The sequence below is a fragment of the Populus alba genome, chromosome 2 (genome assembly GCF_005239225.2).
Source record: "Populus alba chromosome 2, ASM523922v2, whole genome shotgun sequence".
Lineage (NCBI taxonomy): Eukaryota > Viridiplantae > Streptophyta > Magnoliopsida > Malpighiales > Salicaceae > Populus > Populus alba.
This window is the reverse complement of record NC_133285.1, coordinates 3,892,238-3,907,916: the sequence shown is the minus strand read 5'-3', so window position 1 is coordinate 3,907,916 and position 15,679 is coordinate 3,892,238. Positions and strand designations below refer to the sequence as shown.

Genomic DNA, 15,679 nt, shown 5'->3' with positions numbered 1-15,679 from the left:
TATAAAATTTCATTAAAAAAGAAAAGGCTTTAAAACATGAGACCCATCATTGTAAAAGCAAAAGGCATATTGTTTGGACCCGTTTGGGTAAAGCCCTTCAAATCACCATCACTGATTTCTGAAAAATTCTTTTGGATAAGAACAATGGCACGTGAAGCTTCTCTTCATGCCTGTTTCTTTGTCGTGCAAGCCGGGAACATGCAAGGGACAGAGGTCCCATCAGTGCATATGCAATGGAATTTGAACTTTAAGGTATGATTTGATATCTACATGACCTATTATTGTTAAAATTTCTAGTTTTCTCTAAAATCATATAATTTTATGACTTTATATATATATATATATATATATATATATATATATAAAGTTAAAAACTTGACATCGACCAAATTCGATAAAAATTAGTTCAAATTTTAAAAATCAGTAAAATTAAATTGATTTTATAAATTTAACAAAAATTAAAAAATTAATTGTTTCTCATTCGAGTTCCCCAACACTCCACTCCACAATCTATAATTAAAAGTTTAATTTTACATTTTATTATTAATGACTTAAAGTTTAATTTAAAATTAAATTTTTAATTTAAATCATATAAAATATTACCACAATAAAAACAAGTTGATTTAATCAGGTTTTTAGTAGCTTATTTAACCCCACTCAACTTAATTCAATCAGGAATTTAACCATATACATTTATGTTCTCTTCTTTTTTAACTTGTTCAACTCTCTACATTATAAATCCTTGTTGATGCATATATTAATTCATGAACAAATTATTTTTTTTAAATTTGTTAATTTTTTAGTTAATGAAATTTATGGACATAATTGCATTGTATATATTTTTAAGTTATTTAAATCATATATGAATTTTTATTTGAATTATATATTTGAAGGTATTTTAATATTTATATTGCTTATTTCACTTTTATTTTAACTGTATTATTTTATTATTTACTACTAGATTAAAATTATTCAAATATATAATTAGTTAAAATATTTTTCTTATAGTTTTATATTCTATATAATCAGAGTTTATATTCTGTTAAAAAAATATTTTTACAGACTACTGTCGGATTCAGGAGCAGATTCAGGTGAGAGGGACCTCTGTGTGGAGTTCTCAGGACTTCAAGAGGTGATTCAAAAAGCAGCCCATAGCCAAGCATAGCCTTAAACGTCACAGAATAGTTTGGTTTGCTGAGATTGATATGGTACCCTACTTTCAGTTGATTAAGGATGTAATGGACTGAAGTACTCTAGAGTATGGTCGAATACGTGGCCCTCCCCGCTGTTTTGCTGCATCGATCCTCCTAGAAATCCTATATGCAATAATCGCAAGCCCATTCAGGCATTCTGCGCAATGGCTTTGGTTGTCACTAGAAAATGAGCCTGCTACGGGAATCAGTCTTCACCAGACATTCACAGAAGTGTGTGCCAATCACCTGCTGAGATAGATCACCCCACATTTGTTTTTTAAAAAAACAAGTTCATGAAAAAGAAGAGGCGAATCGAAAAGTGCCTTGCTCCCTCCTCATGGAGCCTGGATGGAAAGTTGGCATTCTCAATGCTTCTGAAAGAAGAAACATAGCATACGGCAAAACAAGTAATAAATTCATAATCCAAGAGAAGAGCTTGGTCTGTCAGAAGCACGTCCCTTCCCTTCTTCATGCAGTCATGTTGAACAGATAAAAGATACAAGACACTGCTCTCCTTTATAAGACAAAAGCTCTACAATGGACCCACAGACTCGGGCATCATTTTCATTCCAAGAGTCAAAACCATCACCTTCAACTTCATTTATCAACAAAATGCAGATTTAATCGTATTCCAATTCACCAGGAGTAACTGGCCGCTTGGGGGGGATAGTGGATTTCTTTTCGACGTCTCTAGATAAAGCTTTCCTTGTATCTGAAAACATAACACAGCATTGTTGGTGGTGAGAAGCAACGTAAGCTCAATGGAAGGTGTTTGGGGATGTTTAAGCCAGATATGGAACACTTACCTAATCCATCTTCCTCCCCTGAATAATAGCGCAGCACCCTTCTATAGATTACATACCCGGGCTGAGAGACAAAGGCAGAAGAATAAGAATCGTTTTGTCTCATTGAAAATATAATTCCATGGTCATATCTAAATGCATTATATAACCTCATAAAAGGAAAGCCCATCTGCATGTTACATGCAAGAACGGACCTTATCAAAGTGTAAACCCAGAGAACAGCAATAAGAGCAGGTCAAGTTGGATGTGAACTTCATAACAGGCAGGGGGTCTGCCTGCATAACACTGTAAATGAAGAATATAGACCTTGTCAAAGTAGAAAACCCAGATAATCTCTGAAAGGAGCGGGGCAAGGTTGATGTACAAATTAACTAAAAGAAAGTCGGCAATAGCCTAGAATAAAACAAAAGAGTTATACAATATCTGTTCCACAACATTAAAGTAGAAAGATTATCCTTCCAATAATTCACAAGCTCCAGCACATTGCTGATATCTACTCCTGTTTTCTTTCTTTTTTCTTTTTCTTTTTTTGGTTCCACATTCATTTTCAAGTACTGAAAGATAAAACTGGCAGGCTGCAGGTGGAAGTTTCAATTTTTCTTTTCTTTTAATTGGGATCATTACTTTCATTGTGTATTCTGAATTTGGCCCACGGTCTAAAGAAGAGCAGTCCTAGTTACTCTACTAAAGAGCATATCAAGACTCAATCACCACAAGGTTCTAATTCCCCGTTACACACTAATCATTTCTCAACTTGTAGAATAGAGCTTCTTTCATTCAGAAAATAGTATGACTGTCCCTCACAGTTTGCTATTAAAAATATGAACTTAACAGCTAATAAATTCTCTGATTAATCTACATGGGGGATCTGAAGCAAAGAAGCAGCAAGTAACCCTTTCTAAATTCCTTTCTAGCTGCCACTAAACAAAAACTTTATGAAGAATTTCCAGAGGATTTCTAATATAAAGCACGTGGCCAAATTCAATTAATACCCTAGCCAGCAAAAAATAATTTATGTCATAGAAGAAGAGAGAAGTTAGACATCTATGCATGGGGTTGGGAGACAAGCACAAATTGATTGATTTTCCAGAATTATCCATTCTAAAAATGACACTCTGCAAACAGATTATCCAAAAGCAATCTTCGTAAGGCATCTAAGCACCTTACAACCCCTAGTTCTTTGGAAGGAACCCACCAGACCAGAAGCTCAACAGCCAGTTTGTAAGGAAACATAGGACAGAAATAAAAGAAATCAAATTTAAGAGCCAGTAGCCAAAAGTAGCAATGCTCTTTCTTGTTATGATTGAATCGTCCAGAATGGCTGACTTTCTAAATGAAAACACGAGCTTCGAGTCTCTATAGATTAAATTTGAATCATGTTTGTTAACGAGATCAAGTTTTGAGGTTAAGTTCAATTACTTTCACTGAAGACTCTTTCATGCTTCAAAAAAGCATGCATATTCATTACAAACTCAGAATGATCAAGCAGCAAGAAATGTCTAGATACCAAAAAGAATTCAAAGAACCATTACCTTCTCATACATCTTTATGGCTGGTGTATTTGATGCTCTCACAAAGAGATCTACAAAATAAGCCTTATCACTGCAGAAAGGTTTCTCAAATTAGAAAGAAGCAGGGAGACTTATTTTTAAGCAATAACTCGCCGAAAGACAACATGCAATTCGAAAAAATGCAGATGTAACCAAACAAACACAATTTCAATCAATTGCATCCAAATTATACGGCATTGCACAGTTGACTAACAGCCAGGCCAACGATGAGAGGAGAAGAAATGGATCGTTTAGAAGATCTGTTTATGTCAAGCTGCTGGTCAACTTGAACTGAATGATATTTAGCGATGAAGAAATAACATTTCGGCATATTTTTAAAAAAATCATAATTTAAAGAACCTCGTAATGCTGCAATGTCTTGTTGAAAGAAGAAAAACTAAAAGTAACCAAAAACCATGAGCTAAAACTAAACTCGAACCAACCTCTCTCCAAGCATTTAAAGTCCCATTCTACAGTTCCGTAGAGTGATACAAATCTCTTGATAAATTCCAAAACAAAAGAAAGTTTCCATGATAAATTTCTGAAAAATCAAACCAAATTCCTACCTTCAGCGAAAATAGCAGCTAAGCTAAAATAAAACACAAAATAACATAACTGTAAGTGATGTAAGGTTAATCTTATATCTTGTCGTTGATATCTTCCAATAGATTCATAAGTGTCTTAGCCAACTGCTGCCTGCGGTATTCTGTAGCCACAGCTGTCACATGACCATGCCACGACTCGCCTTGTCCTTCTACTTTCCCCATTACTGCAACAACCAATTCAAATGCAATTCACAGGATTTAAAAAAAAAAAAAATATAATAGTAGGAAGGAAAGGCTTACTGTAGCCCATGATTTTGTTTCCAGGGCCTTCAGCAACATGGAAATAATCGGGACATCTTGCCAAATAAGTCATGTAAAATGACATATTGAACTGAATAAGTTTTATATATATTCGTTTCTCTTCCCATTTGATAGTTTGTATTCTGTTACAAGAGACGACTTCTTGCACAGTAATAACAGATTTTAAATCGTAACAGTATATATAACCGAATTGAAACACAAGAAAGAAGTGACTTTCAAGTGTTGCTCGCAACAAGGTTCCTTACAGTTTCAGTGAGATGGTCGACATTGACGGAGGCGAAGCCGAGAAGATCGTTGCAGCTGAATCATCGAATTGTCGTCATCTTTCTTCTTCGCTCGTTGTTTCTTGGATGTGGCCGGCAAATTCCAAAATGGGCCAGGATTGGATTTACCTCTTTTGCAATTTTCTCTGGGCCGTAATAATACCCCCACTAAAACAAAGAAGTCGCTCTCTCTCTCTCTCTCTCTCTCTCTATCTTTCAAGTACTAGCCAGCTTGCCTACGCGGCCACGAGAAAAGAAAAGTTCGAAACCTCACACGGGGGGATGGAAAAGTTGGAAAGCTTCCCAAGATGGTGGGCCAAAGTTGAACACGGGTAAATCCTGGCCCTGCTGGAGCTGGTGGGTTAATTCGAGATGCTCCCCGCAGATTCATGATGGGTTTGGCAGCTGGTATTGGTTGCTGCAATGCCTTGAAAGCTGAACTGTGGCCGTGAAGATAGGTCCGGAAATGGCGTGCAACATGGGGGTCAGGTGGCTCTTGCTAGTGTTTGATGCATGGGTGGTGCATCTATCATTGTTTTTTAAATCACAAGGAGGCTGGTTCTTTGTTGGTGAAACAAAGCAAGAAACTTATTGTCACTGATGGGAATTGGACTATCTTAAGGTTAGTCATGTTTATAAGCAAATTTTAGTAGAGATAACCTAGCAAATTTTGGGGCAACGCTAGACAATGATACACTTTAATTTTATTTTTTTTGGCAGACTCCTTTCATAATGGAGTATTTGTATAGGAATATGTGGGGTATTGGGTTGCTGAGATTGTGTAATTTTCCTCTGTTTCTGGGCCTTTGGCCCCTCGTATACAAGGAAAAAAAAAAGCAAAAGATACAAAAAAGAATAATATATATTTGTTTCAAATTGTTATTATCTAGAGATCTATTAGACCTTGCCATTACAATACCCATTTGGAATGAAGAAGCCCACACGATTCACTCATAAGAAATGTTTATCAATACAGTGGCCACCAGATAATAACATGGTTGATAGGATTCACCAGATAATACGTTAATGCCTCAGATCATGAACTTCCTTTTTAACTTGTTGATCATCAACACTCTTTTGACATATCAATGCACATGGTGTAAGATTCTCTAATCTTGATGCCAAATTCTGATTGATTTATCACCATCAAGGCCAGCAGAAGCTATCTTGTTCTCTGTAGGGTGGCATGTTACAGAAATGGCAGTATCAGTATGGCCTTCTAGTTTCTGAACCATGGTTTTTTGCTGGAGATCCCACAAGTAAACACACTTGTCTTCAGACCCACTCACGATGTATTTCCCATTTGTCACAGAGAATGTCGAGGTTATGCAGTATACTTTGTTGGTGTGACCAGAGTAAATCTTCAAGAACTTCCCCGTCGAGTAATTCCAAAGTTTCTGGCGACAGAAAATTGAAATTAAGCAAGCATGAAAACAACAAACAATTCTCTTGGATTCTGAAGATTACTGTCCCAGTTTGCATTGCTACACATCTAACATCCAGAATGCAGAAGGGAACTCAAATTTAAATCTTATTATGCATGCTCTCGTGCTCAATATTTGGAATCTACCAAAACAAAAACTCTACCAGGTGACAGAACCATAATGCTCAAAACAGTTAAAGCAAACGGAAACTAGGAATAAAAGCATACATTTTCAGGGAGTAGAAACACACAAAACCAAATCCTAATTACAAAGCTCCACAAATCCTGAGCATTTAACAGCAAAAACAGTGAGTAAAAATGCACAATAATATCTACCCAAAATCACAAACCTACCAACCCCTAAAACCCAAGATTGCTTTCACTTCTAGCATCATTAAAAACGTTTATCAGTTCAAGAATCATAATATAATCTTGAATTATTGTAGGATATGGAACTTAACCAAACCAACAAGGTGAAAACTTACAAGAGTGCTATCAAGAGTGGCAACGAGAATGAACTTTCCATTAGGCGAGAATTTAACAAAGGACACAGCAGGGTTCTTATCATCAATGAGAGTCTTCAAACAAGTACCAGAAGAAGCCTCCCAAATCTTACAAGAACCATCATGACTCCCCGAGACGATCAATGAACCATCTCTATTAAAATGCACTGATGTTACCGGCATAGAATGAGCTCTAATGACCCTAACGCATTTCCCTGTCTTCACCTCCCAAATTCGAATCGTTTCATCAAAAGAACCCGAGACGATTAAGTTCGACTGAGGATTAAAATTCACACAGAACACGAAATCAGAGTGGCCCTTGAGGATCTTAAGGCAATCGAAGGGGGTGCGTGCGTCCCAGATGCGGAGAGTGCGGTCATCAGAGGCGGAGCAGATATAGTGAGAGTCAGAGGACCAGGCGAGGTCCGATACGCCCTCGGAGTGCCCTATGAGGCGGTGGACAAGGGAGAAGTCGGGAGAGGACCAGAGAATTAGGGTTTTGTCCAAGGAGGCTGAGGCCAGGAGCGTTCCATCGTTTGAAAATTTTACGCAGGAGACTGCTCGCTCGTGGCCCCTCAGGGTTCGTATGTGCCTGTAAGGTTTGTAAGGTTGTGTCTGTTGCGATCCACTGCTGGCCATCACCAAATCCCAAGTGAAAGTTCCGATGGAAGATGCGGAAGCAGCTACTTGCTTGCTTATATAGCGGAGGGGATTGCTTTCTTAACCCATGGGACAAGTGTTTGAGGGATCATTGGGCCTTGGCCCAAGGTAGGTTGGCGTCTGCCGGTTTTTTGCCCTTTAAGAAAACAACGGGCCTGAAAACCTTCAGGACTACATCCATTAACACTCTTCAATACTCTCTTGCAAGCTGCAACATCCATTAAATTTTCTAGAAGTGAAAATCATATATAAGATTAATGCCAAATATTAATTTATCGACTGGTAAGGTATCAGGGAAAGCTTCTCTCTTTCAAGATACGGGACAAGCTGCAGTGCGCACTTTGTTAAGATGAGCTTTAATATCTAGAATCAAAGCAAGGTGTTTGAAGCAATGTTGAGTGGGAGGACGAAAGACGGCAAACACAAAGGACACTTCCATGGATGGAAATGATGGGAAAAGACGGGAAGAGATCTCTTCAATCAATATTCCCCGATGCAAGGGACGTCATAAATTTATCATAGATAATTAATAAGAAAGATGTCATCCAGTACCATGAATACAAACTTTACAGGGAGGTAAAAGCGTCCACAATTCAGGGGAAAAGATAAAAAAAAAAAAAAAAAAAAAAATCCCCAAAGGCTTTCAACAGTCATCTCAGTAAACACGGGCAGACCCCAACTCAATTGTCTGTCCGGGCAAATATCGGCAGCGTTTAAAATCCATGGGCATCTGACTCTGAGGGAGGCATGAAAGTGATGGCATATGTGCAATCAAGTCCATTGCCCACGAGTACATTCAACAATGGTTCTAGTCAGCTTGCTCTCAATAAGAACCTCCTGCATAAATCTAGGCAGCATAAGAACACACTGTCAGATCAGAAACATGTTTTGGAAATGCACAAAAAAATGGGAAAGATGCGGTGTCATTGCTGGTACAACTCCAGTACCATGATCCATAACCGTCCACCGCAGTAGTTAGAAAAATTAATCATTAACTTTATGAAGATAAGACAACAAATCAACTAGATGCCATGCTCAAACCAGCTTGCACCTAACAAGTCCCTAGATGATTTTAAGAACACGCCCTGCAGTGATCTGGTGCATTTATGAGAATTTAATAAATTCTTCTTTATGCTAATAGAAAGTTAATGAAAGAAGCATACATCTAAAGCAGCATCATTTTAATTTTAAAAACTTGGTTACATGACAAATTCCACATCCAATTAGTATGCAATTGATAGTACCCAGTATTACATGATTTCAATAATAAAGACAAAAAGCGTCATGAATGGCAGCTTCCTGACATGTGATTCCAGTTCTTTTACTCAATCATCATGCATATCCATGCCAACCATGTTTCGAAGAGTCATAAAATACTGGTCCTAGAGTGACAGGAGAGATCACTTCATAGAGTTCAAATACTAGCAATGTAAAGCATGATCTCAGTCACAATAAAACTTAAAATTCAAAATCTGATTAGCTTAGAAGACAGGGGGGGATGGATACCTAATTCATTAGTGGCCACAATTCCAAACCTTGCTGAACTTGATGGTTCACCTAGCCAAGCAGATAATCATACTCATCTGAGCTTTCCTCACAAACAACATAACCAGAATCTCTACCATCCTCATTCCCACTTGTCTGATCACTACTATAGTTGCTTTCCGATGTGTACATAAATGACGAACCATCTGATGCAATACTGCTCAGTAATGATGACAAGCTGACCTCGCTATTTAGATCGCTATCAGACATTTGGCTGATGTCGATAAAACTGCAAAACCAGATTGACAACCAAACCATGATGAATTTAATTCCAAAATCCTAGATTCTCTGTTCTGTTTACCTCAAAAACCACAGTTCAACTCCTGCTGGCACAAACTAAAGGTTTAAAATTAATCAGAGATATCTGACCTTCCTTCTGATGGAAATTCTGCTAGCAAACAGATTTCAGGTCTTTCTTCTAATACTTGCTTCATAGGAATGATACTGCCAATACGCACCAAAATACTTTATATAATATTAACAGGTAGAAATATTGTGTAAGCATGATAAATGCAGAGGAAAAAACAGTACCTTGAAATGTAACATCTACCATATGAGTCACCTGCAGCAGCCAAACCTTCCCTGTTTGATATATCCTATTAAAGGGCAGTAATAAGATTTAGAAGAAGAAGATGATGGAACGTGACAATCAGACTAAGACAAAGCAGGATATCAACAATATCAATCTACCCACAAGATGTTGAAGATATTTAAAGTCCCCAGCAAGAACTGATGTTAATAATCGTGCAACTTCCAGCTGCATATTATGAAACAAAAGGGTGAATTAGAGAAATAAAAAATATAACAAATTATAATACATTTGCTTTTCATAGACTGATGTATAATCTATTTCTAGGTATATAGATTATCTGCATGCTGTCTCATTTAGGAATTGAACCAGATGAGCCACCAAAATGATCTTAGAGACCCAGCAAAGTATGAAAGCCAGGATCTTTCGTATTCGAAGAAATTTAATGGAAAGGATGTGGGGAAGCAAAAGGAACTATGGCCTACCTCTTTGAGATGTATGCAGTCTCGCAAAATCATAACTTCCAGCAGACTCCCACCTATGTTACCTCCAAGGTTCCTATAGGTTTCAACAAAAACAAACCCTTGTAAGATTTCAAATAGAGAAAAGAATGGACCTACCACAATTATATTCTAAAAGAGATGTGCGGACCTCAAAAAACTTCCAGTGATAGAATATGATGTTGAAAAATCAACATATTTTAGCTTGCGAAATCCCTGCAAAGGTATACAGATCTTGATAGTCATTAGAGTTCAGTTAACAACCAAAGAACTAACATTGTATTGGCTACAAAGCAAGGACATGAATTTATTTATCAAAAGTTTCCATTGTTCTGTGCTGGGATCTTGGTTAGATCAAATTTTGACAACAAAAGATACACATAGTGAATGGCATGCCATAAGACCAATCATTATTGTAAAGTTGGTGCTAGAAATATTAATGACCAAAAGTTTGCTAAATCCCCCCAGGAACACAAAGTAAGATTGGAGAACCAAGCAATTGTGTTTTAACAATAAAATCAACCAAGCATGGTTCTTGAACCAACCAGCAAAGCAGACCTCTATCATGAACATGTAGAAATAATTATCTAGAAAACAACTTGAGAAAGGAGAAATCAGGTGTATTATAAATTGAGTACATGTGGACCCAATCTCCCACCAAAATCCATTTTCTAAAGCCATCTTAAAGCTTAAAAATTAATTTCAACCAAGCCCTCCATTGGAATGATGCCAGCTTAACATTCTTTCTTGTCATTTCCAATTTGCTTTGTTGGATGTCTCAACCATGAAACAGTCCAAAATTTAGCACAACAGAGTAAATCAATGATTAGATATTACTCTCGAAAGGGGGGGGGAAGGAGATTAGTTATAATTAAATTAAATGGAAAAATATCTCAGAAATACTTAGTAACGCAAGTGGAAACACATGGTTACAACAACAGCAACTAGAACGAACTTGATTGTTGACATACCTTAACAAGTATGCGAAGTTTATAATCATACAGCTTGAAACCTCTAAGAGCCAATGAAGTTAAATTTGGACAATTATTTACCAGCTCCACACATGTTGGCGATTTCAGGCTGTCATCTCTTCCTGGTAGAGAACATGCTCATAGTAAGCAAAACAAAAGCATGTAGAAGCATGAATTTTTTAAAAAAAAAATCTCATCAGAAGGCTGTGCACCTGTTTTTGAAGATTCAAAAAACAAACGCTCTATCAAGGGGCAATTCATGCTGACCGATACCAATGTTTGCCTCAGCTCAACATGTCTGCTCCACCCAAAAAAATTCAGCTGCCACTATGAAGACTAATTTGCCCAAAATTTTCAAAATACAATGCTCGAAATGAATTATAGAAAGATAAAGACATTTGAAAGCAATTGCATGTCCTCGTTACAGGGTGCATATTTAGTTTTATATTTTCCATAAACTAACTCATGAATATATCAACATGAATTATCTTGCATGCATAATTATATTAAAGATTACTGGTATAATAAACACATATGGTCAACAAGTTTGTAGCTCAACCGGCACTCCTCCTCCAAGAGGTCTCTAAGTACAAGCGTCTCTTTTTTAATCAAAATTTTAAAACACACATGCACATGATTCCCTAAGAGAAGCTGACTTAAGCCACTTGAAATTGTCAAAGGCGCAACTCAAGAACCAAAATCAATTAAAAGTTGTGGGTGTTAACTGGTTTATTATCATGATAATATTACCATGCTATCATTACGAAGGTAGCTAAAACATGCTGATGAGGAATCATAGCTAAATCAAATAGGCATTTAATTATTACTACTAGCCAGTAAACTTGGAAAGTTATGTATGGATGAAGCATCCAATCACGTCATTAGTAGTAGCATATGAAACCCAAAAAGTACTGGGAGATGCAATGTAGCATTGTTAACATCTAGTATATCAAATACACTCCATTTATCAATGCTAGTCACCTGATACAATCACCACCATTACCTTGTGCAATGTTCTTAAACCAACAATATACCACAGAAAACAAACTCAACAGAAACTTACAGGCCAATTATTTCCAGATCAAGCAGAGATGGGCAGGCTGACAATGCCCCACAGAGAGATGTGTTGTCAATTCTTTCAATATTGTATAAATGCAACCCTCTCAAAACAGCCCTTGCATTACGATAAGGTAGACATTAAGATCAAAAGAAATCATATATGTGGACAAACAACTCTTTAATCTAAGTTTCCAAATTCCAAACATACCCAGCAGCACCACCGTCCCCACTTAAAGGATTTAAGCAGGATCTACTAAGAATCGACGACTCCTTCCCCTGTCTGGTCTTTTTATCATTCCATGAAAAGTTGGACACTTCTACAGCATTCTGGATGCCATATACCATCGGTTGACAAGATCCACGAGACATAATTGGACCTGGAACTATACCAAGCTTAAGAGACCTGGGTCACCAAGTGGCAGAGAGAGAGAGAGAGGAAATCAGTAAGACCACCAACAATATCCACATATGAGATCCTGGGAACCATCATAAGGGGTAACATCCGTGCATGCATGCTAAACAGCATATTTCTCATGCATAAATATAACACTCAACACAGGCTAACTTTAGTGTGATCAACAGAGCCTTTCCCAGTGTGGATAAATCCTTCTCCATACAGAACACAAGGATGAACATCAGTTAAATTTAATAATCATATATGATATCAAAATGAATTAAATTGTATATTTAGTTTGGAAGGAAATAATTTGTCAGAATCTTCATAATTGCATAATAGGGGATCTAAATGAGATGCCAGGCATATAATAGACCCAAAGAAGACTTGCACAAAATCTAGACTTGTTATATGAAATCTTCTTACAGAAGCGCTTTCCCAGCACGCTGGATCATTGTAGACACAACAGCATTATTAACTTTTGGGACAACAGTCGTCAAGTCAATATTAGCATAGCACAAGGGATCCATGGCACATTTGTAGAACATTGAACAAGTTGCAGCAGCATAGCACAAGCTTTGTGTATCAAGCATGGAAAGCACCTGCATTTGTACACCATAAATCAAAAATCCATAAAAAGAAAACCAATTCACTCTTAAAATGCAGTTATAATTAACTGGACATATGAATGCTCAACACGTGCTGAGAACAACAAAATAGACATTATCATAACAAGAATCTAGAAATCCTTGATTCTTAACTATCATGTGCCATCGTACTAGACATGGAAGCCTCATAACATCTCCAACGCTTGGATCCGCGGAATATTCACCACATCAATGTTTCAGAATATTCAATACATCAATGTACTTCTAACTTGAGAAACTATTATATTTGGCAGTATTTCTGTCTTACAGCATCATGAAAGTATCTTTTGAGAAAGATTTACAAATTAATTGACCGCATTTAGTTAATACCATCAACATCTTCATGCAATCAATTGATGTCAACTGGCAACCATCAATTAAAGCATTGTTTAAAACTCCCAAACACAAATCACATTCCCTTTAAAGTTCCTCTACAACACCTGACTTGACCATACTTCACAGTATCAAGCAACAAAAAAAACTTGCAACTCATGAATCAATCAACAAGTAAACCAAATCTTGAATTCCACATTACAGTAATGAAGCTTAAAAAGGAAAAAAAACTACTGTCATCGTCGACAAGCAAAACACGGCACGCGACTTGCATGTATTCAAATTCTAAAAATTTGAAGAACAACCCGATGAGGAAAAAGATAGTTGACAATAAAACAAACCTTGATGGTGAGATCGGGAGGGAGAGCCCAAGTGAGTGAATTATGAACAGAAGAGCGTTTCCTAGCAGAGCGCTTGCCGGCTTCGAGAAGAAAAGATCCTAATTTAAGGGCCCGATCGATGAGGAGAGACTTATCAGCATCGCAAGGGGAGGACTCGAGGAGATGCTCGAAGGAATGGTCGATGGAGAGAGAAGGAGAGTCAGCGAGGTTAAGAAAAGCTCGGAGGAGATTATCGAGTTGATTGTTCATGTTAGGGTTTGGGGAGGGAGAGGGAGAGGAAGGAAAAGAGCAGGGACGCTTGGCCATGGAGGTTGGGGTGTGGAGGAGGGTATCCATAGTGAGTGAACGTGAGAAAGAGAGAGCGTGACGAAATGAGAGTGTCTGTTTTTGAGAGATATGGAGTACGGACAAGGGAATGGGCGACACATGGATGTATACGTGGGGAGAATGCCTAAGCAGGGAGGGTGGTGGCTGCTTCGCTTGGATACCTCTTCGTGTGACTTTATCGTTTGATCCCTCCGGATAAATTTAATACATGGATATAAAAAAAGAGAAAATCATATATATTTTACCACAGTAATAAAAATATTTTTACTTATTATAAAATTAATTTTTTAATTTTCTTTTTTTGTTTTTTTTATCTCGATTTATTTAATAAGTAGTTATTGTTATAATTTGAGCATCGTAAAAAGAATTCCTGTATGTTAAATAAAAAAAATAAGTGAATTTCTTTTAATAATACAAACACGTAAGTTTTTTTTTTATTTTTATATTGTGAGTGTAAGTTTAGATGTATCCTAAACATACCACCACTAGTTACTTCAGCACAACTAGTAATTACAAAGGGATTCATTAGTTTAATTGGTGGTACATAAGAAAATAAAAAATAAAAATAAAAGAATTTTATATATTTATAAATGGTGAGATTTAAATCATGATCTCATAATTTTTCTCTCGATCAATGAATTACGAATATAGATTGTGTAAGAAAAATTAGTCCGTAGCCACACACTTCGGGGAAAAAATAATCGTTACGCTTGAGCAATATTTTTAGAACAGCGCGACCAAGATGGGTGTAAGAGACAACGAATGACTGGCCGTAGATGTGTCTAACTTGCTCACAACGAACCAGTCTTGGATCGTAAAATGGATCAAGATTCAGGAGCATCCCAGCTATACTTCGGTTTTAGGACAAAACGCTAACCCAATTCGGTACAAACTGCAAATGCACTTTTGCACGGATAGTTTTATTAATGAGAGCATCGTCATAACAGATGACTTCATATTTTGTATAATAACTTGGTAGAGTTTAGAACATGTTTCTCGGTCAGATTTTGTGTTATTTTTTAAAAATATTTTTTTTATTTTTAAAAATTATTTTTATAACAAAATATATAAAAAAATAAATTTTAAAAAAGTATCGTTTAAACGCGTTTCCAAACCACTACCAACTCTTAAAACTCAATATGCCATCTGAGAAATGCATTGCTCGGTTTGGAGTAACTTTAAAATCCACAAATATGAATGTTTATTTATTATTTATTGAAATTTTAACTGGGTTAAACAGCAGTAAGAAAGTGTTGTAATAATTATTTTTAATTTTTATTTAAAAATATATTAAAATTATTTTTTATATATTTTAAAAAAATTATTTTTGATATTAATATATTAAAATAATTTAAAAATATGTAAAAATAATAAAAAATATTTTTGAAATATAAAAATAAATTAGCTCGAAAACTGTACTTGAGTTTAATCTGGATTGCTCGTGCTTGACGGAGGTCTAACGTTGTTAACGTGATCCCACATAATGTCACCAGGTGGTTCTACTTCTACCTCCAGCGGGTTCCACGCCCGTGCAAAGACATTCTAGTTCGTGGGTATGTTCTATTTGGCGGGCCTTAGGCCCTCTGCTTACGCCGTGGGGCTGCTAATTCATTTTTCATGAGCGCTTTTGGGCCAAAACCTAGCCCCGTCAACATGTCTCTAATAATAGATAATAGTTAGGTAGCCTTTTCATTCATTTTAAAAAAAAACATGTTAAAAGTTAAAACTAGGAGATATGTACCTAAAATCCAAATTTAATTAAAAAAACACGA

At 36.5% G+C, this 15,679-nt stretch overlaps 2 protein-coding genes and 1 pseudogene across 3 annotated transcripts; all 3 read right to left on the bottom strand.

The window, feature by feature from the left end:
- Window positions 1-1,590: 1,590 nt before the first annotated feature.
- Window positions 1,591-5,384, bottom strand: LOC118049365 (N-terminal acetyltransferase B complex catalytic subunit NAA20-like; annotated as a pseudogene).
- Window positions 5,385-5,519: 135 nt separating this feature from the next.
- LOC118049364 (COMPASS-like H3K4 histone methylase component WDR5B) lies at window positions 5,520-7,286 on the bottom strand. Its single transcript, XM_035059351.2, has 2 exons — window positions 6,584-7,286; window positions 5,520-6,072 (listed from the first exon to the last, which is right to left on the bottom strand). Exons 1-2 carry the CDS (start codon window positions 7,238-7,240, stop codon window positions 5,785-5,787), a joined length of 945 nt encoding a protein of 314 aa, XP_034915242.1. The 5' UTR covers window positions 7,241-7,286; the 3' UTR covers window positions 5,520-5,784.
- A 450-nt stretch (window positions 7,287-7,736) lies between these two features.
- Window positions 7,737-13,987, bottom strand: LOC118049363 (F-box protein SKIP17). 2 transcript variants are annotated; one of them, XM_073407466.1, is made up of 13 exons: window positions 13,581-13,987; window positions 12,686-12,861; window positions 12,074-12,268; window positions 11,870-11,980; window positions 11,019-11,104; window positions 10,807-10,928; window positions 9,987-10,069; window positions 9,821-9,893; window positions 9,501-9,563; window positions 9,338-9,402; window positions 9,176-9,250; window positions 8,768-9,035; window positions 7,737-8,108 (listed from the first exon to the last, which is right to left on the bottom strand). In XM_073407466.1, exons 1-12 carry the CDS (start codon window positions 13,914-13,916, stop codon window positions 8,819-8,821), a joined length of 1,602 nt encoding a protein of 533 aa, XP_073263567.1. In that variant the 5' UTR covers window positions 13,917-13,987; the 3' UTR covers window positions 7,737-8,108; window positions 8,768-8,818. The 2 variants fall into 2 exon arrangements, with proteins under 2 accessions (XP_073263567.1, XP_034915241.1); XM_035059350.2 differs by having other exon boundaries at window positions 9,987-10,051; window positions 13,581-13,986.
- Window positions 13,988-15,679: the final 1,692 nt, after the last annotated feature.